The 25,791-nt window shown below is 45.7% G+C and overlaps 1 protein-coding gene across 1 annotated transcript in view; it reads right to left on the reverse strand.

Annotated features, from left to right (window-relative positions):
- Positions 1-25,791, reverse strand: part of TRPC5 (transient receptor potential cation channel subfamily C member 5) — a 67,992-nt gene that overhangs the window by 20,626 nt on the left and 21,575 nt on the right. The window contains exons 3-6 of the mRNA XM_066202371.1: positions 14,468-14,804; positions 11,037-11,176; positions 6,205-6,527; positions 1,357-1,552 (exon numbers count right to left, since the gene is read on the reverse strand). Of these exons, the coding sequence (XP_066058468.1) occupies positions 1,357-1,552; positions 6,205-6,527; positions 11,037-11,176; positions 14,468-14,804 (996 nt within the window). The remainder of the gene's footprint in view (positions 1-1,356; positions 1,553-6,204; positions 6,528-11,036; positions 11,177-14,467; positions 14,805-25,791) is intronic.

Raw genomic sequence — 25,791 nt, forward strand, 5'->3', positions numbered from 1 at the left:
TTCTGTCCCTCATTCCAGTCTCCCTGGAATGTGAGGAGTAGCAGTGAACAAAGAGAAAGCACGTGAAGCATTGAAACAGACTGATAAAGCAGCGATGCCTTTGTGATAAACTGCTTTTCTGCTCATCTGGAAGGTCAGTGGTCCAGTTTTTCTCATACTTTTTACCATGATAAAGATCGGATGTCCAAAAGAATCAGCAAATTGAAGGGTCTGTGCTCAGTTTGACCAAGCGAATTTAGGAACCACTTGAATCAGCGATAATCAACAAGGGTTGTGGAACCTGCACAAGAAAACAACTCAATACTCCCCTCTGTGCTTTAGCCAGGAAAGGAGCTCAGCCACACACTTCCCCGGAGACTTGTCCAGGAATTTGGAAATGGAAGTGGTAGGAGAACTGCTGCTGGTTCTGTTTTTGCTCTGGGTTGTCTTCTAGAATAAAGCAAGAGTCACCCAAAGCAGAGGAGGAAGCCTCTGTCTGTACCGAGGGACCAGCCAAGGACACAAACAACTCCCCCCACTCCTGTTTTGCTCCCAGGTGATGCAGTTCATCACCTCCCTGACCCCAAATCTATCATGTTAGTGGTCAGAACCGGAGGGTAAGTGCCCACTGGTTTATCTGAAGTACTGTGCACACAAGATTTCGCTTCCTTCCATACTGCTCCTGACCTCAAGAGCCTTAAAATGCAGAGCCATGCTGCTTTAGCTTTCAGTCTGTTGACAAATTTAATCATCAAGGTACAGATTGGCTTTTGGGTACACAGAATGAGATTACAGTGGAGAAACCAGTTTTTCAGATGAAAGTTCCGTCTGATAAGGGCTCTACAGCCCTGAGCTGCCTCAGCTCAGATCCATCCTGCCCTGGGATTACTCAGGAATCTCAGATTATGGTTTTACAGCCAGGAGACTCTGGTATTACAGATGAACATGATCTAATTTCAAGTGGGAAGACTGTGGAAAATGAAATTGCAGGACTGGGCTCCTGACAAACACAGTTTCACACGAGAAAACAGAAATAGGATTAAAAAAATATACTACAACACCCACCCCCCCAAATTAAAACCAAACAGCAGGAAGCAGTGGGAAGTTTTCCCTTTATACACCCAAGGTGGTCAGCAAGGTTACTCCACAGGAGGAGACAGGGGCAGATCACAGCCCATGAGCCTTTTCCAGCTAAGCAGCATCACAAACAGAGCAAACCCTCCTCTGCAGGCATGATTCAGGCTGCTGAGCAGAAATCCCAGCTACCTGCTGGCAGAAACCTGGGGGCAGCAGCCCAGAAGGGACCCACTTGCTGCAAGTCAGACAAATGAGGCCCACGGGGAGAAACAACAGCACAAAGAGATGGAGGTAACTCACAGCAATGAGCTGGTAGGAGTTGTTCATCATGGCTATGAGCATGTTCAGCAGCACAACCAGGGAGATGACGTTGTAGGTGCCAAACATCGTGGCCCCAACGAATTCTGTGAACTCGTGCCTGGCTTTCACGTTGGTGACGTAGAGGTTCAGCAGCCCGAACACAGACCAGAAGAGTGACTGGAGAGTCTCGAAAAGTCTGCAGAGAAAAGGCAGATTTTTAACTGTCTACCTGATGCTGGGGGGGAGGGGGTGGAAAATGATCTTCAGGTAGGGAATATTGGGAGACATCACAGAGCAGCCGCTCAGCACAGCCATTTATCCCTCCCTGGGGACACCCAGAGTGACAAATGCATGTGAGAGTTGTCCCACCAACAGCATTTGCTGCCTGTCCAAGAGCCCAGTCCACATCCTTGTGAGATGCAGTGAGCACAACTGCCCTGAGAAACCCAAGGCTCTCTTTCCCACTCTGCACACATGCAAAGAACAGCCACAATATATTCTATTTAATTAAAATTGCCATGCTGCGATAGTGCTGCTATCTATAAACTCTCCTGTTTAATCAGTGCCTGCATCATTAACATGTCTGCAGGATAAATGCTCAGGGAACCCATCCCCACGTACAGCGTGACTGCAGCAGTGCACAACAAGGCAGCACGAGGTGGGAGATGGCAGAAATCACAGACACTTTCACCTTTTGCTCTAATACAGGATCAGAGCTTGCAATTGCTTCATCTGCTGTGACGCTGTTTGGAATACACATCCCCAAACTGCTGCTGTGTTTGCAGTGCATTGGCCCAAAACTCTGCTGTGTTTTTTCAATGTACCTGCTCAAAAATGCTTCTTTGTTTGCAGTCCACCTGCCCAAAATCCTGCTCTCTTTGCAGTGCACCTGTCCAAAACTCTGCTGTTTGCAGTGCAGCTGCCAAAATCCTGCTCCCTTTGCAGTGCACCTGCCCAAAAATGCTGTTTTGTTTGCAGTGCACCTGTCCAAAACTCTGCTGTGTTTGCAGTGCACCTGCCCAAAATGCTGGTGGCCCTGTGGTTGGTGCAGCAGCTCCCACCCACCACGGGCAGAGTCCCTGGCAGAACCCTGCAACCACTGCTCAGTAATGACTCAGATGGAAGAGAGTCATCACATTAATTCAGCTCAGGAGTTTCTCTTCTTTTGGAGGCTTCCTTCCACAGATGAACTGGACCCGACCCCACTGTGCTGATGAGATCATCCCAGGTCTCTCTTTGCTTCAGCCACAGACAAGTGACCTTTCGCAGTCTCGTCAGCTGCGTAATCAGCAATCTAAATAATTGCTCTATTTGGGCATCTTTGTTTTGGCTTTCCAAAATACGGCATTTATATCATCCAAAAATGACATTTATATGCCTGTTTAAGAGTTTCCAGTTTGGCCTGAGGTCAGCAGATGTTTTCAAATGCGACCACTAGACAAGCCAATATGAATAATTCAGATGCTTTACTTGACATACCAGGAATCTGCTCTCCCATCATCTCCAGGCATTTGTTCACATGTATCCCCATGCCTTATATGAGGATTTAGTTTATGCTTTCTGGATGTATCTTATGTTTTGCACTGGCCAAAATCGTAAAGATGCTTTAAAGCAAGAAACCTTTCTCCCAAAGCTCCGGCTGTTTCTTAGGCTTATTAAAGAACCGAGGTAGTAAAAGAAGGATTAACCAAAGAATGCCAAGCATTTCTTTACTAGAAGTGGTGGAGTGCTAGCTATCTTTTAAAATATTTATGATATTTTTACTGTTAACAGTAGAAACACTACTTGGGCTGTAGTCACAAGAGAGGCAGAGGTTCTGAAATCAGTTCTAGAAGTGATGAGTGTGTTGTTCTGGATGCACAGTATTACCCAGGTGTGTAATTTGGGTCCAGACTAGGGCAAACATTCAGGTGTGGGCATGTAGTGCCCTTGACCAGGACACCAGGTGGTTCCTGCAGCTCTGAGTGAGGCTCAGGTGCCGTGTCCTCAGTGTTTAATGACAGGACAGCTCCACAGCCTCTTTTCACTGTCCGTGTTTCAGGGGGCCTCACGCTACTTTGGAGGAGCAGCTATAAAGAAATAGAATTTTGGAAATCGTGCTTGAGACGCTCTCATGTCCTGCTGAGTGTTTACTTTGTATCCTAATCAAACAGAAGAATTCTCAAAGCTCCACCACTGCCACGGAGGGCAGCTTGGGGAGAGCAAGTGCTCCTCTGCCACAGGAGCCTGTACCCAGGGGGAAGGAATGGCAGTGTGACCCTCCAGAGAGAAAGACACAGCAGGCAGGGAGGTGTGACTTCTTCCACCCCTTCCTCCTCTTCCTCACTCTCATCTCCCCCCCTTCAGTTGCCAGCCTCACAGCTATAAACATATTTTCCAATCATCTGCCTAAGCAGCAGGCACTCTGCTTTCTGAGGGATGGCAAGGCCAAAGCAGAAAGCCTTAAATTATTCATGACTTCCCCTCATTGCTGTCACAAAGGAATATTACTTTTCCATGATCTGTGTGTGCAATGCAGAAAATTTCCTCACCAAGGAAATGTTAAACCCACCGTTTGAGAGTGATAGGAAATAAAGTGCCAGTAAATAAGTGTCACACTTGACACGAGCTGCACACACACGAGGGGCGTCCTCTTTGCTCCCCTTGCAGAATCAGAGCTCATCGTGTGAGCCCAGGGATGCTGGTGGGAATCCAAGTGCACTGGTTCAGAGCTTTTCAGATTTATTCCTTCATGAGGAATGAACCACGAGCAAAGTCAGGGTACCCAGCTCTGGCTGGACTGGCTCCAGCCACGTTTGCTTCCCCCAATCCAATATTTGGACCTGACACTGCCCCACGCTGTTCATCTTCTCCCCAGCCAAATGTCAGCTTGTGCTGGGGGTGTTAATAACGACCATTTAAACTTTCAAGAACGCATTAAATAAATTTCTTAAGCGAGCCTCAAACAAAAAGTACCTGCAGAGTGTTCTGTCCCCTGCCAGGAGACCTCACTCCTAATGGATCTCCTCCCACTGTGATTTTGTTTTACACAAACCTCTGCCACAAAGGCTGAGCCCCCTCAATTTCCTTTCTGTGCTACATTCCCTTGGCAGGGGGCTTAAATGAACGTTGGGGTGGCAGAAATTGTGGTTTGTATTTAAGCTGATCTACACACTTTCTGCTAAGTGCTTCTTGTATAATTTCTAGCTCCCAAGACATTACACCTTCTTAACAGACTTCAGGCTGGTTGATTTGTTGCTTTGGGTTTGTTGGGTTTTTTTTTTTTCCTGCTGGCCCAATGCTCTTTTTCTTCAGTCAAATCCTGCTGTTGCTGTCTCACCTGACAGAACGAAATCTGTAAAAAAAAACCACTTTGCAGTGGTGGCAGGCCCAAACCAGAACGCAGAACTGAACACATCTGTTCACCATAGCTCAAGAGAAAGGCAGGATTTTGTACTGGATTTTGTGGATTTGGCCCTTCCTGAGGTGGAATTTACCCCTTAACACACACCTTGCCAAACCTTCCTCCCTCTGCCTGCTGCATCAATATAGACACAGATCAAGGAATAGCATTTGCTGTTTAGTTCTTTTGCAAGGGCAGCACAACACATTTCTGGGGCATGTGAGGCAGCTGAAACAGAAAAAAAAGCCTGAAATCTTTAATTCTGTTTCTCATTAGCACAGTGCAGGTCCATTCACTTCCCCCAGACAGAAATGGGTCTCATGACAAAATTAATCAAGCCTGTGGTGTTCCTGCTCTGCAGTGGGAAATGGCACATGTCTGGTCAGCCAGCTCATGCTGCCCTTGGAGGATGGGCTCCATCCCATGAAAATTCCATATTTCTTTAAGGAGAGAGCCCACAGGATAATGCTGGAACCTTTCCTCTCCCAACCAAGTCATGTGGCCTCAGCCATCATCTGTTTTTGATAACGGTACAAAAACGTCCCAAATCCTTTCTTAACCCCAAGCCTTCAGCTGACAGAGGGTGGAGAATCATTGGGCATCATGACAAGTTTTATTTAATTTAGCATCAAGTGGTGGACAACAGTTTTGTTTTGCTTGTTTGCAGGGCGTGGGCCTTTTTCTAGACCGTGCTTTATTTATTTCTCCTGCCATTGTGAGTTAAGTACTGTGCAAGCAGCAAGAACAATCGGGTGGGGGCTGATTATTATAATTATTTCTACTATTAGTAATTGAAACAAATACATCAGCAAGACAATTCATGTCATTTTTCAGCATGTGCTCTCTCTTTCAGCTCTGCCAGCTGTCCTCACAGCAATTTCCATGCCAGCATCTCGGTAAAGTACCAGCATTCCCAGCAAAAAAAAAAAAAAAAAAAAAAGGTTCTGCTGGGATTTCAGTCTGCAAGGAAATCAGAGAAGCCTGCAATGTGACGTATCCGTAAAAATGGTCTATGTGAGATTGTTGTTGTTGTTGTGTCACATTTTTTATTAATGCCTGTTTTTAATAGGTAAAAACAGGTCTTCATTTTATTCGGGTTCCCCTCCTTTCTTCAGTAATTAGGCAAAACAATTACTGTGGCAAAAGGACACTTCCTTTCTCAAATACACTGAAACTGTGCATAGACGTAATAAGATTTAAGCTGCAGGATCATGTAGGGAAACTCCTTGGTCCAGAACGGAAAGGTCTCCCACTGCCAGACCCGAGTCAGAGTCTTTGTGACGGCAGAGCTCAGCAGAATGCCTGCCCCACTCAACTCCCACCTTCCCTGCAGGGCCAACCACCTCACCTGGCTGTTTGCAAATGAATAAATAAAGGCTCTGTCAGCGCAGGGACAGGCAAAGGCAGGGCAGGCAGGGGACAGGGGCAGCAGCCTCAGCAGCAGAAAGGAGAGGAGGGTGTCTTACGTGGAGAAGGCATTGTTCTGTTTCTCACATCGGATCCCCTTGCAGTTGTTGGGTTCCTCCGAGGCACTGGTCTCATAATAAAAATAAAGCTGGTTCAGTCCATTGGCAAAAGCCAGAAGCACCAGGCAGTAGATAAAAAGGAATTTGAGGATGTCTAGCAGCATGCGTCCCAGAGAGATCTGCAGGGGCCCCAGGTGCGAGTTGGCTGTAAACAGGGAGATGAGACGCAGGGAGCTCAGGATGTTGGATATTGCAAAGAGGGCTTCTGCAATCAGGGTCGGGTGCCACATCTCCCACTCCTCCCGGGGGCGGGAGCCGTTGTACTGCAGGGAACAGAGAACAAGGGGTTAAAAGTGAGCCGTGTGGTGATGGCTCCGAGGTAAGTCCCAGAGTCACTCCCGCTCATTCTAACCCGTCACAGGTAAATCTAACCAGGTGCTGTGGCACCAAAAGCCCGGTGGTTCTTGCTTCCCTTTTTGCTTGCCAAGGTCGGGATTAATACACGGGAACCTCAGGTTTTAAATTCAGACTTGGATGTTTGTTTTTTCTTACCTATTTACAGACTCACGAGCCGTGAGCTCTAACTGGCAAGTTAAAGAAAATGAGGTAAAATAGAGAACTTTTCTATCTCTACGAGGTCTTTTCAAGGACAGTCTGTCCAATTATGAAACGCCACCTAAATTATTTTTATTTTAAACCCAATATTAGTAGTTCATTAGTAGTTCAATATTAGTAGTTCATTAACTACTTGAAGTCTGCAATGTAGACTCCATCAACCAATTACAGAAAACCACCCAAACCCAGGGAGGAGAAGGAAGAAGGTGAAGAAGGAGGACTCAGACAATGCCCAAAGCCCTCCATATGGCTTCACAGATACTACTGAATACTAAAACCCCAAATTCTAAGTTTCCAGGATTCCAACAAAAAAGGACTATTAACCCCTTACATCTCAGCTGCTGTCAGATTCAGTCGGGATGCAGAACTGAAGCTGACTTGATTAGGGCAGAGATGAAGGTTTAATAATGCTTTTCTATGAATTCTGCCTACTACATTATGACCCCCTGATGGTGAGAGATGTGGGGCCAGGTTTTCTTTAGAGGCTTTGGGTATGTTGGCTGTTCTTGGCCTAAAGTGAAAAATTGGGATTTTTTAAAATTTGTTTGACTTTGGAGTTCGCGGGTTCCCTGTGTCCATGGGTCCATACACAACCTCCTTCTCCTTCAACATTTAAAGGGGTTCAGATTTTAGCAGCTTCCAGATGTAAATTTCCAATTGCTTTTGTTCTTTTTCCTCCTAAAAATGACTGCACATTATAAACACTGCACATTCCAGGAACATGGGGAGGGAGGGAGAAGGAAGGGAAGAAGAAAAGCAGTGAACTATTGGATGCTTTCCTTCCCATGTAATCTCAAAAAAAAAAAAAGAAAAAGAAGTGCCAGCAGCCCAGAACCAAAGGCTTTCTCTGTATTAATTTTCTTATTAGTTAATTTGTCATGGCAATTTTAGGAGAGTTGCTAAAGCAGAGAGGTCTTAATTACAGCTGAAACACTGGGTACAGTTGAGTGCATCAATTACAACATTAACTGGGTTTGTAATGTAACTGTAAAAGCAGAAGCATTTGCTGAGCAAAGTGCAGCCAGATGGGAGCAGGTAACACAAAAGAGCTGGTCCTGTAAAATGTGACTGCTCTGGTTCTGTAAAATATAATTGCTCTAGTTCTCTAAAATGTAACTGCTCTGGTTCTGTAAAATGTGACTGCTCTAGCTTAAAGACAGTGGCACAGAGAATGGAGTCAAAGACATTTAACATCAAGGAGTAATTGTCCTTTTAACATTTGTCTCCGCTCATTTAGCATGCGTAAAAAAGGCAAATCTGCACTCAGAATAACACAGCTAACGCCATCACCAGCATGTTTAGGGCTCCTAAAATAATTCTGGTACCTTTGAAAAGGAAATGGTACCAATATCACACTGACAGACGAGATTGCAGAGACTTCCTATTTAAATCTGAAGGTCCCATACACAAGCTCCCAATCTTTTCAAGGGCTCAGCAAAAAGCAGGTTGATATTTCAAACCATCCCTCTGTTTGAAGGAGATGAGACATGATACAAAGGCATTTCAGCCTGACCTCGGATTGCTTCTGACATTTCCAAACTGTTCTTTATTACATGAACATCATGGCCTGAGCCTGTTAACTTGATTTGAAGTAGGGCCTCAAAATGCCTACAAACAAGCAGAGAGGTCAACTTTTTGTGGATATCCTGCAGTGGGGGTGGGTGGGTGGGATTGGGAAGCCTGGACAGCAGATTTGCAGAGTTATTCCCAATTCTCTTCTGCGGGCTGGCTGGACACAGCAGCCCAGGGCTCTCTGCTAAGGTGTAGCACAGACTGCACAAAGAGGCATGGGAAAAAGGTCTTCTGTGTCCCCCACCTCTTTTTAAAGCAATATTTAGGTCATTATGGCCATATTTTGATCCTTTATGAACTAATGGTATCTCCTTGCTTGGCAAATAGAATGTTCAGAGCAGCCTGACATCACAGGTAAGAGAGAAACAGCAGATTTCAGAATTATTTCAGGGTTATCTAATGAAGCTGGGTATCTGGGAAGGCTGCAGTGGTTTGGTGTCTATTCAAAAGATGAAACACAGCAGAGATGTACACAGAATAATACAAATAAATTACACCACGCTGTCACATCTACCCTTCCTCATTACATGATAATTCAATGCAGCAAATGAAAACTGATTAAGAAAGTATTTCTACCCTATAATTAGCCTGAAGATTCCATTGGTATCAGACAATATCAGAGCCAGGTCTTGGATCCAGTCAAACCAGGAGGAAAAAAAGAAGTCTTCACGTAAAAACAAGGATGGAAAACATTTAGTGTCAGTATGCAATTTATTTTTTCTCATATTTGGCAGAAAGTTAAATGTCCATGTAATCCTTTGAAGTTCTAAGAAGTGTTAGAATACGGTATATTGGCATACATCCCAACCTCTTCCAGCTGAGGGCTGCTCTATAAATAACAAATCGTGTTGCAAAATGTTTTTGGAGCCATTATCAAGGTTACAAACCCTCACATTTCGGAGCACACTGCAACCCCGGACTGACACAGGGCAGGGGGAACTTCTGTGGCCACGTGTTTCAGAACTGCTCCCACAGAAGGTTTTCTGCCCCTCTCAGAACTGGCCCTCATCAGGAGCTGACCTGAGACTGGCCAGGTTTAATCCAAGAGGGTTTGATCTGGGCTCAGACAGATCCATTCCTGCAAACCCTCCTTTGTGGGCTGGCCCGTGGGGTTTTGTGGTTAACCTGCTCGTTTCTGTGGCTCTTATAGGGAGCACAAACAGAGCTGTACCTCCTTTGTACCTGTGCTTTGGCTGCGAGTTTAAATCCTGGTGTGTGATGGATGCACAGCTCCTCCAGCAATTTGTGTGCGAGAAAGAACCAGGTTGTTAACATTTTAAGATTTGTCCATGCATTTTACCATTTCCAGAATTTTTTTTTTTTGGTTTTTTTTTTTTTTTTGTATTGCTTGTGGTTTAAAGACCAACCTTTCAAGTCTGTAATTTCCTCCCTGGTTCTGAATGTTGGGAGAATAAAAGACATAATCTGTTCCTGCTTTGATGCTGTTACAGAGCTGCCTCTTCAGGGAGCAGCAACCAGCTTAAAAGCTTTTCCCTTTGAAAATCTGACTCACCAGGACTGCAGCCTCCAGGATTTAACAAAGGCCCCATAGCAGGGCTGTTTGCATTCTGGAGTCAATGGGCTCGGTAAAATTCTCTCCTCTTTCCCCCTCTGCCTGCTGGGCAGGACTAAACAAGGTTAGCCTGGGGAAGGGCTTGTCCTGGTTATTGGGAGCTGCGCTGCTACAAGCAGAGACCTTGCAAAACTGGGGGGAGCAGGAGTGGCCAAGGAGCAGATCCCAGTCCCTTGATTTACACCTGAGTAATTCCACTGACTGCAGTGAAGCTGCTGCTGATTCATCCCAAGGGAAGAAGTAGGCCAAGCACGAAGCTCCAGCTGAAGCCAAAGAGAGCTGTTGCATAAGGAATTTTACAGGATGCCTTTTGTGCCTTGTCTTTGAAAAAAAAGAGAGACAGAAGGAAAGTGCTTCGGGCCATCCCCTGGCATCAAACGCCGTGCATATGCTAATTTGGAGCATCAGAAGTTTATAAATGTGGAAGGTGCTTTTGAGGATGAGCTCTGATGTGTGATCTCACCACAAATGGAACATGACAGGGAAGAACCTGCAGGGTGTTCAAGCTTGCTCCTTTGTCATTTCCCTGCCCATAGGTTACATACTGAAGGGGAAGTTGACCCCTTTATATCAGATCATCAGATAGAAGCCTCCTAATAACCGTCTTGCTCTTCTCAGGAGACCTGCCACAAACTTCTGACTACCGATCTCCAGATCTGTAGGACTACAGATTATAATGTTTAGCTCTAGAAGTTTTCAGGTAACTCTATTCTTGTTTTCCCTTTACCACTTTATTTAAAAGCCACGTTTTCACTAGGCACTGTTGAAGGAGGTCCAGTGCCAGCACAGAAAACAAAGTGCTTTGGCAACTGAGAGCTACAAAAGACACAGGAGGTGGAGAAATTTCTCCCCAGTGCCCAAAGGATCTATTTAACTTTTAATCAAAGAGTCGGAATGTGCAGGATGTTCATTCTCCAAACAAAATAATAAGTTTTCCAGGTGAATTTTCAAAATTGGACCGCTTGAAAAGCTGCTATTTTCTTTGCTGTGATTTTGATTTGAACAGTTTGTACCCTGTGTACCACAGCTCTCACCAGCACATCACAAATTCCCCTCTCCCAAGTTACTGTACCTTGACATAGGCAACAATTTTAAGGGAGATAGTTGCAAGATAGAGGGAGTTCATTGCAAAATCCATCAGATTCCACCAGTCATGTACATACTCATTGAATCCACCATCCCACATTTCCTTGATTTCTCCCCAGATGAAACCTGTAGGAAAAGAAAAAAAGGACTTGACTGCCATGATGAGGTGCTTTTTTTGCCATTAAAGCTCTGTGTATATATTTATGATGCAACACCAGACAATTTGAAATTAACAGGTTGGAAAAAAATGCCTCATCCCTCCTGCCTTCTATGAAGTGCTGCTGATTATGAGACATTTTACAAGTCTGTGGGGAATGCAGTCTGGAGAGAGCTGAAGAAGACCTTGGTTTCCTACCCAGGGCTCCAGATATGCACATGAGGAGACTGCCTGAAACACATGTTATTTATAACCAGCCACGAGTGGATTGGCTCAGCTGAAATTTGTCCTACGTGAATAAACTCTTCAAGCAGCTGCATTCGGTATAGTTCCTAATAGATTGTCTGCTCTCAGACACTGTGAGCAATTCATTGCCCCGTTGGACAGCTCTGATTTCCCCTGACTTTTCTCTAGCAACACCAGAAACTTCTGCATGCCCTCCCTGACCTGGAAATATCACACCAAAGAAGGAAGAAGCGGATCCATTCTCTGTGCTCAGCCACTGCATTTGTGCATCTTGCTGTACAAAAAGCCCACGGGGATTGTTTGTGAGGAAAGGTAAGACTCAGCATGAGGCAGGGCACTGCAGCCTGGCAGTGACTCACCTCATGTCAGAGATGGCTGTGGGGCTTGTTCCCAAGGATACAGCCAGGGACCATCGTGTCAACTCCGAAATGCCTTCTGGTGATCATTTCTGGCACTTGCTAATGCTCACTGTGCCTCCTTGCAGCTGGAAGGCTGAAGGGCAGCTTCCGAAATTCATCGCCAGGCTGCTAAACCCACCTGACACGGTTCTGATTGTAAATTCTATGTCCTTTCCTGTAGAACTGTTTAAGTATTTTTGAAAGCCTAAGTCCCATTAAAAGGCAAATGGCAGCTCCTTCATGCCCTGAAAATGTCTTTAGAGCCCCAGGTATTTTGAATCACCCACTTGACATTATCCTTGAATGAAAACCAGGAAAGTGTGAAGAGGAAACAAAACAAAACGAAACAAAGTACACCTCCAGGTGCATCACCATTCGAATCACCCAAACTGCTGCCCCTGCCTAACCACAGGATATTGCAGTGGTCACTGATGTGCTGCTTGCAACTCGACTTTAAGGACCTGCACGTTCAATCTGAAGAGGAGGCAAAGTTGCAATGAACTGCTGCATGCCCCCAAATATCAATCTGAGCTGCTCAGCTGCCAGCCTGCAGGTCAGTGGCCACACAAACATAATGTCAGGGCCAGCCAGGTCGTCTTATTACAGCTGCCTCCACGTCTTTGCATGCACACGAAGCCGTAAAATAAAATAAATCAATGGAGAGGAGCCTGTTGAAGAACTCAGGCACTGTATTTATAGTGAGTTATCGTGGCTGGTTACTATAGCTACAGCAATGCTGTGTGTGCCTGTTCTCTCTCCTTTTATAGTGGAAAATATTTCGTAAGTAATAACCTTTAATCTGGTGAAACTGTTCTAATTTCTTCATTTGATAAACACTCATACAATATCTCTATTTATCTGAAACAAAGGAACTCAAGAACAGACAGCTGTAAGAGGTGCTTTGGAAAGGTTTTTCTTTTTTTTTTTAATGGATTATCCTTCTTTCATCTGCAAATCAATTTTACTGAAATGCCTACCATTTCCCTCAATTTTAACCACGAATTTAAAGATAAAGTGAAGATATCACCTCAGCTCAGAAAAGACATTTAACCTCCTGAGCTTACCCTGAAGTTTCTACCAACACCTGCATTTCAGTGCATAAATCAGATAACGAGGCTGGTGGTGGAGCTGTGCAAGGAGCACAGTGCCCTGGGTCACCATCCAAAATGATTTGTGAACATGTTTGCAACTCTTGCTTCCCTTCCAGGTTTTCCATCAGCAGTTTTAGGTTTGGCACAGGAACAGCTGGGCTCGTTCAGCACAGAGCCAGCCTGATCCAGAGCCACCACAGACACAAGGAGCAGTGTCCTGGTGTCACCAGGAGAGGGGAGCCAGCAGGTGTGGGAGAGCAGGAGAGCCAGAAAGGTGTGGGAAGCACTGCCCATGATCAAAGTGCCTGGTGACATTCCCAGCTCCCAAGGGTGCCACATGCTGGTGGCACAGCAAGGGACACGGGGGCTGAACCAGAGGAGGGACTGGGATCCTGATGGAGCTCACAGGTTTCCTGCTGTGCTGGAGCTCAGTCTGGAAGGGTAAATAGTCCTGTCTCATCAAAAATGCATCCATCTGGCTTCTCCGTTCTTCTCCCACCTCATCCCATCTCGCTGCCTCAGCTGCACATCCTGCCCTCAGCACACACACTCCTCCTTCTCTCCCCAGCTCTGGCTGCCCGAGCCAGACTGCAATGAGAGCCTCACACTTAACTTATAATCAACACCCTCTCCTTCTCCTGCTGCTATCAGAGCACTCCACGTCGATGTGGTCAGTGATTATCAGCAGAGAGTGAGGCTCATCCTCCCTCCCCTGCATTCCTGTAGCTTATCCAGGAGGAACGAGCCAGGCTGGTCCCTGCGCTGCCTCCAGGAGCGGGTCAGGGAGCAGGGAGGGCAGAGCCAGGCTCTGGGCACTGCCTGTCCCAGCACCAGCCACAGGACAGAGCCAGCAGCAGCAGCAGTGACACCGTGTGTGACCCAGGAGCTCACTCCCAACCTGCTCCTCCCAGCCCAGTCGTGTCTGAAGGCACATCAGATGGCACACAACAGCAGAGCAGCCCTGGGCCAGCAGGACCTGCTGTTCCAGAAGGAGCCCAGCTGTTCTGTGCAGTTTCTGGAGCTGGCTGCCAAATCTCTTCACAGGCTGGGCTCGGGGATGAGTCCCCACACAGTTACCGTGGGTGCGAGTCAGGCCCTGTAGCTCAGCGTTCCTGGGTGTGGGATTGACGGGATTTACCTGGAACCCGGGGCAGGATTGGGGTGTAGTATTTACCTAGAACCCAGGGTAGGATCAGGTGTGGGGTTTACATAGAACCCAGGACAGAATTGGGGTGTGGGATTTACACAGAACCCAGGGCAGGACTAGGGTGAACCCAGGGCAGGACTGGGGTGTGAGATTTACCTAGAACCCCAGGGCAGGACTGGGGTGTGGGATTTGCCTAGAACCCAGGGTAGGATCAGGTGTGGGATTTACATAGAACCCAGGGCAGGATTGGAGTGAACCCAGGGCAGGACTGGGGAGTGGATTTACATAGAACCCAGGGCAGGATTGGAGTGTGAGATTTACCTAGAACCCAGGGCAGGATTGGGGTGAACCCAGGGCAGGATTGGGGTGTAGATTTACCTAGAACCCAGGGCAGGATCATCCACTCCACGATGGTGGGAGGTGGCCCCTGCATGTGGAGGTCGGTCCTGACGATGTGCTGCGATGCCAGCAGGAGCATGAACAGGAAGGTCAGGTAAGAGCCAGTGTGGCAGATAAACTTGATAAATGGCTTTTTAATGAACAGTCCCAGCCTGCTCTTGGGTGCAATCAGGTACGCCACGGACAGCACGGGGAAGAGCATTCCAATGGTGACACAGGTCAGGAGTTTCACTGCCCAGTGTTTCCGCCTCCATCCCGGAAAGCCGTCGTACCACAGCGTCGCTAGCAGCTGCTGGCAGTTTGGCTGAGCAACAAACTGGGGAGGGGAAAAAAAAGAAAGAAAGGTTATTGCTGACTGGTACTCCACTGTTGGAATTCTGGAAACTTGGATTTTGGGGTTTTTAGTATATAGTAGTATGTGTGAAGCATTGTCTAAGTCCTTCTTCTTTGCCTTCCTCTTCCTTCTTCTTCGTGGGTTTGGGTGGTTTTCTGTAATTGGGTGGAAAAGTCTACATTGCAGGCCTTGGGTGGTCATTATTGGGTCAGAAATATAAATAATAGAGGTGTCACCTCATTACTGGGTAATTATCACTTAAATAACCTTGGGAAGAGTTAGAGGTAAGCCATTTTACCTCTTTTCTCTAACTGGCTAGTCAGAGCTCACGGCTCGTGAGTCTGTAAATAGAGAAGAAACAATAAACATCCAAGTCCGAACACGAACCTTGACTCCTGTGAATTAATCCCCATCCTGGCAGGGAAAAAGAAGCCAGAACCATCACACTCCACATGCACTCCCCCTCACTTATGTGTTAGAGCCCACACAGACCCTCAGATTATGTTTGGGGCAGGAAAAGTATATTTTGGACACAAAGGGGAAAAAAGAGGGAAGTTTCACTCTTCTTTTTCTATGCAGGATTTAGGATTCCTTCTCGTGGAAGAAATCTTTTTCTACTTGCAGCATCCTCATGTGGAGCAGCCACTCACCACACACTCAGCCTCGTGCAAAAGCAGCACCACGAGAATTACTACAAGCTGTTCCTCTCCCCATGTGTTGGAGCACGTTCCTTTTCACAATGTTTCAGGTTCCCACCGCCTCGAACAACTCACTGTCGGCGTCTTAAAAAAAAAAATAGTGACTGAAAGATGAGGCAGGAGGGAAAAGGTGCAAAGCTCTGAGAGTGTGTGTGAGAGGGGGAACGTCTCCCAGAGTGTGTGGGGTGCCGCAGTGTGTGTGTGTGGGCTGGGCTGGAATGAGACAGCAGACGGCAGAGTCAGGTGTGGCCAGGTGACATCTGGTGGGAAGCAGGACAGCACATCTGGAGCCCTGCCTCAGGAAGTGAAGTGCAGTGATGCACCCCACACCCCCCAGCAGGTGTTTCCAAAGAGGGAAAGAGTGTCAGTTTACCTCTAGACAATGTAGGAAGTTTAGCTAGAAATTTCTGTGGTTTTCTCTTATGTAATTGGCTCAGGGCCAGCAGAAGAGCACGGATTGGGATTCGAGAGTGTAACTCAAAACCTCTTGGTGATCTTACTGGCAGCAGGCCAGATTATCCCTCCTAAAACATTTCGTATTTAGGAAGAAGAACAAAGGAACTAAGGGGCTTTTTGGAGTGTTTTAGCAGGGTGTCAGAGGTTTTTCGGACACCTGTTGGAAGCTTAGCTTTTGTTTTCTGTAACGTTTGTTATTTTGGTATTTTTCCTTATTTTTTTAATTATTTTTTGCTTTACAAAATACCTCTGAACAGTGGTCTCGCTAATTAATTTTAGCCACTTCTCTGCAAAGGCTGGACCCTCAGAGACTGATACATTAGCACGTGGTTTATCAGACCCTGACCACGTGTTAACCTGTATCAGAGAAGCAGCTGTAAAACTCGAGGGATGGAGCAGAGACCAAAAGGAATCTTCGATCGCTGGCGGAACAAGCAGCCTTTGACAGTTCGCTTTCACTCTGTAAAAAGCAGCATCGTGATGGTGATTTAGGGCATCTCACCCAGGCCACACCTCACGTGCTCAGGGTGCAACTCCTTCGGGCTGCTCTGGTACCGAACAGCCTTTGGGATTTCAAACCAAGCCATATTATTATGGCCAAACCAAGATCTTGCTGCTCAGTGCCAGAAGACTTCAAGTTCCTGATTATACCTGGACAGCCCCGTGGTTTTCAAGGCTTTCCAGACCCAGAACTAACCAGAGATGTCTGCAAGACCAAGACAACTCTGTTCTTCTTCAAAAATCTTTGCCGCACACCCAAATCTTTTAAATATTCATTCACCACAAAAAGCTGCCCGGTTTTGGGAGGACTTTCAAGCACAGCTCTCAGAGTGCACTGAACAAGCAGAGCACTGTCATTGCCGTGTCCAAAATGACTAAACCAAGGTCAAACAAAAGGAAAAATAATTGCCTGTTCTGATGAAGTCATTCACTTCTTGAAGTATTTTTAGATTTTGGTGATACATTTCACATGTCTTAACAGGCTGTTTATATCAGAATCAAACCATTTTGGGACTGGGTAGTTCAAATATATGGAAAGACCCAAACTAGCACTGAAAATAAGCTCTCCAAGGGAACTATCTGGCATTTACAAAGCTGGATTTTGATGTGTTATTACAACAATAAGCTTCTGATGCCTTCTGCATTGGCCCCTAACAGATGACACTCTGCTCCAGAGGGCTTGGGAAAATAATCAGAAGAGTGTGTAATTTGGAATCAACCAGCACATGTCAGCAGCTGGAAGTGGGCAGTAGCTCATGGGGTGATGGTCTCCAGAGAAAGCCAAGATGAGAAAATATTATTGTAAAATTCCGTATTTGGGGACAGCGATCATAAAATCACAGAATCCCAGAATGGTTGGGGTTGAAGGGACCTTAAAGCTCATTTATTTCCACCCCTGCCATGGGCAGGGACACCTTCCACTATCCCAGGCTGCTCCAAGCCCTGTCCAGCCTGGCCTTCGACATTTCCAGGGATCCAGGGGCAGCATCAACTGCTCTGGGGAGGCAAGAGAAACAATTCTACAGAAACTGGAAAACCACCAAGCATCGATTGGTGTTTGGCTGTGCTTTAACTCTGATTTCAGAAGGGTCAGCGCTTTGTGTTTCAAACCTGGGAGAAACAGAAGGTTACACTGCTCTGTTTTCTCAGGATCCCGGTCAGGAGCTGTTACTGGATGTGTTCTGCAGTGACTCACAGGGCAAGAGATGCTGCTGCTTCTCTGAGATGAGGCAAAACTTCTTTTTTTTTTTTAAATTTTTTTTCAGGGAGAAAATGTTATAAACACGTTTTCTCTTTATCACATATGATAGAAAGCTCTGAGGGGAGAATAAAACTGTTTTTCCCTTGAGTCAAAGTCAAAGTCATTTGAGAAATCAAATGACTATATGTTCTTCTGGTTGCTGTGCAACTTGCAAGCATCTTAAAAGTGCCTCTCCTCTGCCTAATAGCTCATTTCTAAAATCTGCTTTCTCAGTTGTATCTGATGTTAGTTCTTCAAATGGAGACAAATTCACACATCATGAAAGAGCAGCTTTAAAGAGCAGACTGGCGAAAGGGAATGGAAATGGAAAAAGCCATTAAATTTTCCAATCAAGCTGGTCTCAACCTCAATGAAAATTGCCCAAGGGAAATTTAAGCACACCACACAAAGAGACTCCCTAATGTCATAAACCACCAAATGCCGTGTTTATTAAAGGTAAGGCCAAGCACTTACCAAAGTAGACTTTTACTAACTTGTATTAGTCCAACTTATTAATCACAGATTTAAATCTGTAAGCACTGATGCTTTTATCTCCAGTAGTGCAGTTGGCTAAAAACCAAAAGTTCCAGTGTGCAGAAACACTGGAATTCTGAATTATGGTGAAGAAGCAAACTAAGCCACCGGTGTGCTGCCTAAAGAATTTATTGGTTTTTTGGGTGAGTTTGCTCCTGGGTGCTGTTAACTAAAATAAACCCCCAAATTCATTGACCAGACTAAAGCACTGAATGCTCAACTTATTAAAGATTGTCTAGGAGTCACAGTGCTAAATCAATGCACACAAAATACAAAAATATATTCTTTTAGGTGTGGAGTACCCTGAAACTCCGATAATATTGTGGAACTTTTGTTCTCCTCCATAATTTCAAATTTCTCCATAAAGTTAAGGAAATTTCTACTTCGCAAATAGCAGAGAACTGGAAAAGCAACTTGACATCTTCAACACTTCTTATACCAAGGCTCTTCCTGAGTGAAAGTTGATTTTCCACGTAAGTAACCCCAAATGTGGGTTTTTTCCCGTTTTTGCAAAGCCTTTCATGTGCCACAGACTGAAATAGTTCCTGTGTATTTCACAGCCTTTTATCATTTCACATGAATGTACCGTGTGTGACAGGATTTGGCATCAGTTGAAGTCTCTGCACAAGGAAAAGCAGGGAAAAAAACCTGCGTTTTGTCCCAGTTTTGTGGACGGTCCAGAGTCAGAGGCAGATGAGCTGCACCAGAAGCTCTGCTGAGAGAACATACGACTCTCAAACACTATTTCTCCAACACTTGACAAGCATTTTATCCGAGGGCTGCTGCACTACAGGAGCCTCCAGTCTCTACCACAAACAGCAGCACAAGACCTCACCCCACAGACAGGAGAGAGAATGTTCTGACAGCTGCGTTAGTGAAAAGAAATGTCACCAAGAGGTGGCATTTCTGCTCAGTTCAGTGAATGTAGGAACCAAACATCTGATGCTGTGTAGGGTTCGGCTGGGGTAGAGTTAATTTTCCTCACAGCAGCTGAGTTTGGGTTTGTGCAGGAAACAGAGAACACAGGGATGTTGGATTCTCACTGAGCAGGGATTACACACAGCCAGGGCCTTTCCTGCTCCTCAAGGCACGAGGATTTGGGGGGACACAGCCAGGACAGCTGACCCCAGCTGACCACAGGGATATCCCAGACCACACAGCATCACCCTCAGCACAAAAAGCTGGTGGAGGAGGAGGAAGGGGGGACATTCTGAGCTTGCCTTCCCAAGTCACTGTGACACCTGATGGAGCCCTGGGGGTGGCTGAGCTTCTGCCTGCCCATGGGGAAGCAGTGAATGAATTCCTTGTTTTGCTTTGCTTGCACACATGGCTTTTGCTGCACCTGCTCAAACTGTCTTTATCTCAGCCCACGGGTTTTCTCACTCTTCCCTTCCAGTTCTCTCCCTCGTCCCACCCGCAGGAGTGGGCGAGTGGCTCCTGGGGCTGAGCTGCTGCCTGGGGTTAAATCACCACAGAAGCACTGAAGCCTGTGGTGGTACAAAACCCCGTCCAGGGTGGTCCCCACCTGCAGATGCATTTCTGGAGGAGCTAATCCGAAAAACAATCTCCTTGCTCATCACCCGTCCCTAGCTGAAGATACAGTTCACAGGGAGATAAGATGCAGCTCAGAGTCCCTCCTTGTGAGCACAACACCCGTGTGATACCTGTGAGCAAGGTGCTCGGTCTCCTGGCTCTTGAAAATGGGGACAAATATCTTTGCCTTTCCAAGAAATGAGATCAGCAACTCCGGTCATAGTTGGGAAGCACTCTAGAGATTACTGCAGTACAAAGTCTTTTATGTTCTCTTTTTTCTCCTCTCAGCCTTGCCAGGGTCTTTGTACAACATTTGGCTTGCAGGTGGATTGTGCTATTAGAGAATTTCATTTTCCATGTTCATCATGCTCATTGCCACCTAATCCAATACCAAGGGGGATATTTTTAAGGGGAAAAAAAAAGCAGCTGCTGGATGGAGTGCCTTTTCCTTAATAACTAATCTTTACTGATATTTTTAAGTCGCCTAAATTCCACTTCTCGGGAATTAAATGCTTTCTGCACGCTGTCAAACACAGAAATGATGTTCCACCCCACTCCCCTCATCTATGGGGAAATCCCTGATCTCTGGCAGTCATAAGTAACTTAGGATCAGACACAGATGGGTTGAGATGTGAATGCCTCGGGGAGCAACAGAAATAGCTCCCTGATAGACATCACAGGGGCTGAGCACAGCATCCCTCTGCCTTTATTCTGATTATCCTGACTGCTGCCAACAGCCTCTGCTTTGGACTTTGTTGGAGTTCCTGTCTGTACTCTCGCTGCCGATGGTGAGGGCGAACGCTCTTCATAGATCAATAACCACTAATTTGGGACTGCGGAGCTCTGTCTTAATTAGCAAGACCCAGTTCTTCTATCAGTCAGCTCCAGCAGCTCCCAGGGAGGTCACCAGTGAGAGCCAAACACGGCATGGGAGCCATGAAATTACCTTTGGTTCCCTCCTTTCCATAGGTCAGACCTCACCACCATCACTGCAGCCCAGAGCATCTCAAACCTGCCAGGCTGCTGGATAATACTGTGTGGTGCTGCCCTCCACGATTAAAGCAGTTCAGGCTTTGGAAAGGCAGATTTCCTCAGGAGCAGAGCTGGATTTTGCAGCCTGTGTGCTGTGTCTGATGCAGCAGCATATCTTAGAGAGGTCTGTGAAGAATGCAGATTTCCTGTGAGAAGGAGAAATGCCATTGCCTTCTTCCACTCAAGCAGCACCACACACTTTCAGGGCCTCACCAACCCCTCTGCCTCCATTTTTACCAAGAGCAAGATCCTCTGAGGAAGAATGGAAATGTGGCGGATTGCTCTTAAGGGAAATTCCAGTGGGCAATAGTCAAAGAGCCTCGTTTCTAAATTAGCCCAAGACAGGAGAGAGAAACTCTGGGTGGCCTAATTTGATGCCTGCAGCAGAGAAGCCAGTGAGCCCTGTGAGACCACATGTTCTAGAGAAGAAATGCCAGCCTCCTCAAGTTTGTAGTGTTGCAAACAGTGAGATGAATAAGAAAACCCTTTTTTTTTTTTTTTGTAGCGCATTTCTTTTTAAAGTTCAACCTTGTTAATGACTGCAAAGTTATTTACATTCTGCAGCCGAAGTGTGAGCTGCAGAGGGTAAACACCTAATGGCTGTTCATCCTGTTAATTAAGTACTTTCTGCAAGAGGAAAAAAAAATAAGGAGAAATGAGACAAAGTAGTTGGAGGGGAGGGCTGTGTAACATGGGGGGAAGGGACTACACAACTCAACATTCCTCATCAGACACTTCCAAGACATCATAGTTGGTTCTGGTTTTTTTTGCAGGATGAATATCCTATCAAAAACACAGCTGTGAGCAGCAGCACTGATGAAAATCCAAGTGGCAGCATTCCTGCCATGGAGATCACACTGAGCTGGACCAGCCCTTGGAGAAAACCAGGTGCTAACCAAACTGCTCAAACCCTCAGCTGGTGAATAAAACAAACTCCAGATCCTCCACAGATGAACATATGGCCTCAAATTAGACAGGAATTTAGTTTAATCTGTTCTGAAAATATTTTAAATTACGATGACACATGAATCTTAACTAAAGGTCTCTTATCCATAATAGATCTCTCTGGTGGTAGCAGACATGAACTCAGCTTAAGTGGTGGCAATTGGAAATTCAGCAGTGAGGTGAATGCTGACAAAAGGAAAGGGTGAATAACCTCTAAAATCCTGCCACTGTTCCATCAAAATTCATGGATTTAACACCATCAAGTTGGATTGGCTTAAATATTTAAATTAAAAGGTCCCACGTATCCTAGGACAAAGACAGATGCTTGCAAATCCTGGATACCTACCCATGGAAGAAGCAATTATAAAGTCTTTAAGCTTGAAATCAAATCCACCTCTACCCAGGAGTGCTTAAATGTGTGTCGAGCTGTAGGTTTGTATTTGTGGCCTGTGTCAGCAGGATTTAGGTGCATTTAATTCCGCTCTGAATCACGGCAAGGTGCTGAACGCTGCTCCTGGGGCAGACACCCCGGCAGAGCAGGCTCCAGACCCTGAGCAAGAGCCCAACAGAGCCACAACTTTGCAGCATTTATGCAAGCAGACGGCAGACTACAGCTGATAAATAAATGAATTCCTGTGGGATATATCCCAGTATACAGTTCTCGTACAAAGATGCAGGAGGTCTGGGCTGGGTTTCCAAAGGCAGAGTGCTGGAGGGCTGAATATGAGCAATACACCCCACAGGGAGTTAATTCCCAACACGTGCCTGGGTCCCAAGAGCTGATCAGGGGATATATGGGACACAGAAGCACTGGAAAAAACGCTAAAAACTGTTCAGGGACAAATCTATCAGCATTTCCTGAGTGCTCTTTCAGGCAGCACTTCAGGAGTTACAGATTTTGGAAGTGAATACTGGCAGCTCTCAGGGGTTTTAGCAGAAGTGGGGAAGGTATTGACTTTTAAAGTAAAAGGCTGGGCTCATTCTCTCTAGTGAATTACTAACATTTACATTAAATAAGTGATAAGTAAAGCAAACACGAAAATTTTAAAAGCCATTCAGGAGTATTTTTAAATACATACCTACTTTACCCGGTTAGTGTTAATAAAAAGTCCCAAAATTAGTTTTCTTTTGCTTCCTTTCTGACCCCAGACACATTTACGCCGAAACTGTGTGAGTTTGGATTCCTTTTCCTTTCTGCCTTACCTTCTCCTGAATGAGTAAATTTACTCCAATATCCACAAAAGAGCAGAGTAGCACACTGCAAACACTTCTCACCTCCCTGGGAACCTCCAAAGGCTGCTCCTGCTCCTGGGTTGTATCACCCTGGCAGAACATAAGCTTTGCTGAGGGAGGTTTACTCAGCCAGCTGGGGTTTGGAGAAAATAAGAACAAAAACTGCACTCACAGCTTTTAAATGTCTGTCTGCACAGGAGCTCAGTTTGGGGGGTGTCATGACAAACCCATCTATTCATCTCACTTCTCCTGGAGCCACCTGTGAGGTGGTGATGGACCCGATTTGTACATGAGGTGAGAGGAGTGTGCAGACTCAGTTCTTTTCTGAATGGAGGTTCATAACTCGCTTCTCTAAGCCACAGGAGTGAAGTTGAAATTCCCAGAAATCAGGTAAACAACAATGATCACTTCTACGTCCAAATGACAGAATCCATGCCCACAGCTTTTCCCCAGAGTTTATTACCTCAGAGTGTCACTCAAAGTATGAAATAACATGATTTACTCTCCTCCACTGACATAAAGCTGACTCTAAGTACACTTCAGCCCTTCAGATGTGGGAACACTGAACACTTGGCTGTTACAACACACGAGGCATCACTTCTCCTCTCCAGTTCCTGTTGTCTATAGAAAGCCCATCAATCATGTCCTGTACTTTGGCTTTGGCTTCCCAAGCCTCTTCTCTGGCTGGCAAGAAGACTGATGGGAAACATGAAGTTAAGGGAACTGTCAAACTCACTAAATCACTCTTGAATGCTGTTAAAACAGCGGCAACATCCCCAGCTTTCAACATATTTCCTGTCTTTGTCCAGGAGATCATTAAGTAAGAGGCACAAGACACCAGAAATGACTTAAAGAATGATCCTGGCATTTTCTGCCCGCTGCACATCACCATAACGCAATCCAAGTCCTTGTCCTTGACCTACATACCAGTCTTAGGGTGCTTTTTCAAATTGGTGCATGACAAGATTAGTCAGAGATGATTCTGCTGTCAACAGACAGTGTTGTGCAGTTCTGTTCCGTGACAGCTGCAATATGTGGCTAACCTTCATCAAGTGAGAACATTTCGGCGTTACGTGAACGATGTACCAAATAATGCTCTTCCCTCAAATAAACATTCCAGTCCACTTTGTCAAAGCAGTCAACCATCAGATCCCTCTGGATATTATTTCTTCTTCCAAGTTCGGAGAGGAGTAAAGGTTTTAAGCGCCACTTGTCCTGATTTTTTGTAACGCGACGATGCAGCTGTACAGGTTAAATTTCTGTGACAATTTCCCAGACTGAACAAAGAGATCTGGCAACTGCACAAGCCTGTAGAGGAGGGGCTCTGAGTCATGCACCACCAGTGATCAGCAGGGATGGCTCTTTTAAGGGTGCAAATATAGACAAATCTCCCCCACCTGCCAGCCCAAACTCTGCCTCTGAGGCTGCTGAGAACAGCTCAGTTAGTGCCATGTTCACACAAGATTTTCTAAGGTGGTCAAGTGCTGCTGGGGTGGAGTTTGAGAGAAAACAGCTTCATCCAGCACAGGCCACTGCTCACACACCAGATGGGAACACCGCTGCAGACAACAATGAACAAATGAGAGGATGGCTGTTGGAAAGGGGAAGGTCACATCTGGACCCTCAGGGCTTTTGAAATCCCTAAATTTACGTCCAGGTGTGTGGCACAAACCTGAACGTCATCCTCACCACGCCATCCTCACCATGGAACACGCCAAGAAATGTGGGTGTCCCAGATCACCAGAAACCAAGAAAAGTTTCCACAAGGAGCAGCTCTGCTTCCCTCACCTAGTCCTAATAAAGACCTTTTCACAACCTGATTTCCTTCTAGAAATCTGGAAGTAAAAGCCTCTTTATTACGCTTCTGAGCTCCACTCAAGCAAGGCTTTTCATTGTGCCTTTAAAGAGCACAATACAAATATTCAGCCCTGTATCATTATGCCTCCAGGCAGTATGGCAAGAAAACAGACGAACCCACAGGAGAATAACTGAGCTTTGCCTGCGAGCAAAGAAAGATCTGTGGCCATCCATCAAGACACCTGAATGGCTTTCAAAACGGGCAAACAAGGAGCTTTGATTTTCACAGACCTCGCACTTCATTCCTCATGCATCTCTGATATTTTTATAAGCTCTTTTTATACACTAAGTGAAGTGCCCTCAGAAATTTCCCAGGTTTATGCATGCTCCCTGGAGAGGGATGCTGTGCTTCTGACTGCAGCCACACAGTTGACAAGAGTCAAGACACAGAGGGAAAATATGCGGCATGGCAGGAATGATTATTCATTCACTTCAGAGCTGCATCTCAGGAGGTGCTTGTCTATGTAAATGTCCTGGAAAAGAAAATAAAATAAAATAAAAAAAAAAAAAAAAAAAAAAAAAAGGACTGAAGCTGTTGAAGTGTCATCCTGAAGAGAAAAACGGCAAAGAACACTTGTTTTTAAATTAGAAAAGCAAACAATTCTACGTCTGTCCTTTCCTGCCATTTGATTAGAGCACAGTGAGGAAGAGAGATGGAGGTTAAGGGTTTCTGAGGAGGAATTTCTCTCTGCACTCCTTTGATCTAATTCTGTGGAAGTGCTAAGCAATGGAGCCACGGATAAAATAATGGGTTTTTTTCTGAGTGCCTTCCACTGTGTAGACTTCTTATAGAACATAAACTAAACCTGCCCAGCTATTTGCCAGCACCAGGAAAATGCATTAAAACCCCCACTACTGTGATGTTTCACTTCATTTTAGAGATGTGAATGACCTGTGATGGAGAGCAGGAGAGCAGGAACAAGCTGAATTTGTATTGCTG

This window comes from Chamaea fasciata, unplaced genomic scaffold, assembly GCF_029207755.1.
Source record: "Chamaea fasciata isolate MVZ Bird 193981 ecotype frontalis unplaced genomic scaffold, bChaFas1.0.hap1 SCAF_22, whole genome shotgun sequence".
In the NCBI taxonomy this organism is placed as follows: domain Eukaryota; kingdom Metazoa; phylum Chordata; class Aves; order Passeriformes; family Sylviidae; genus Chamaea; species Chamaea fasciata.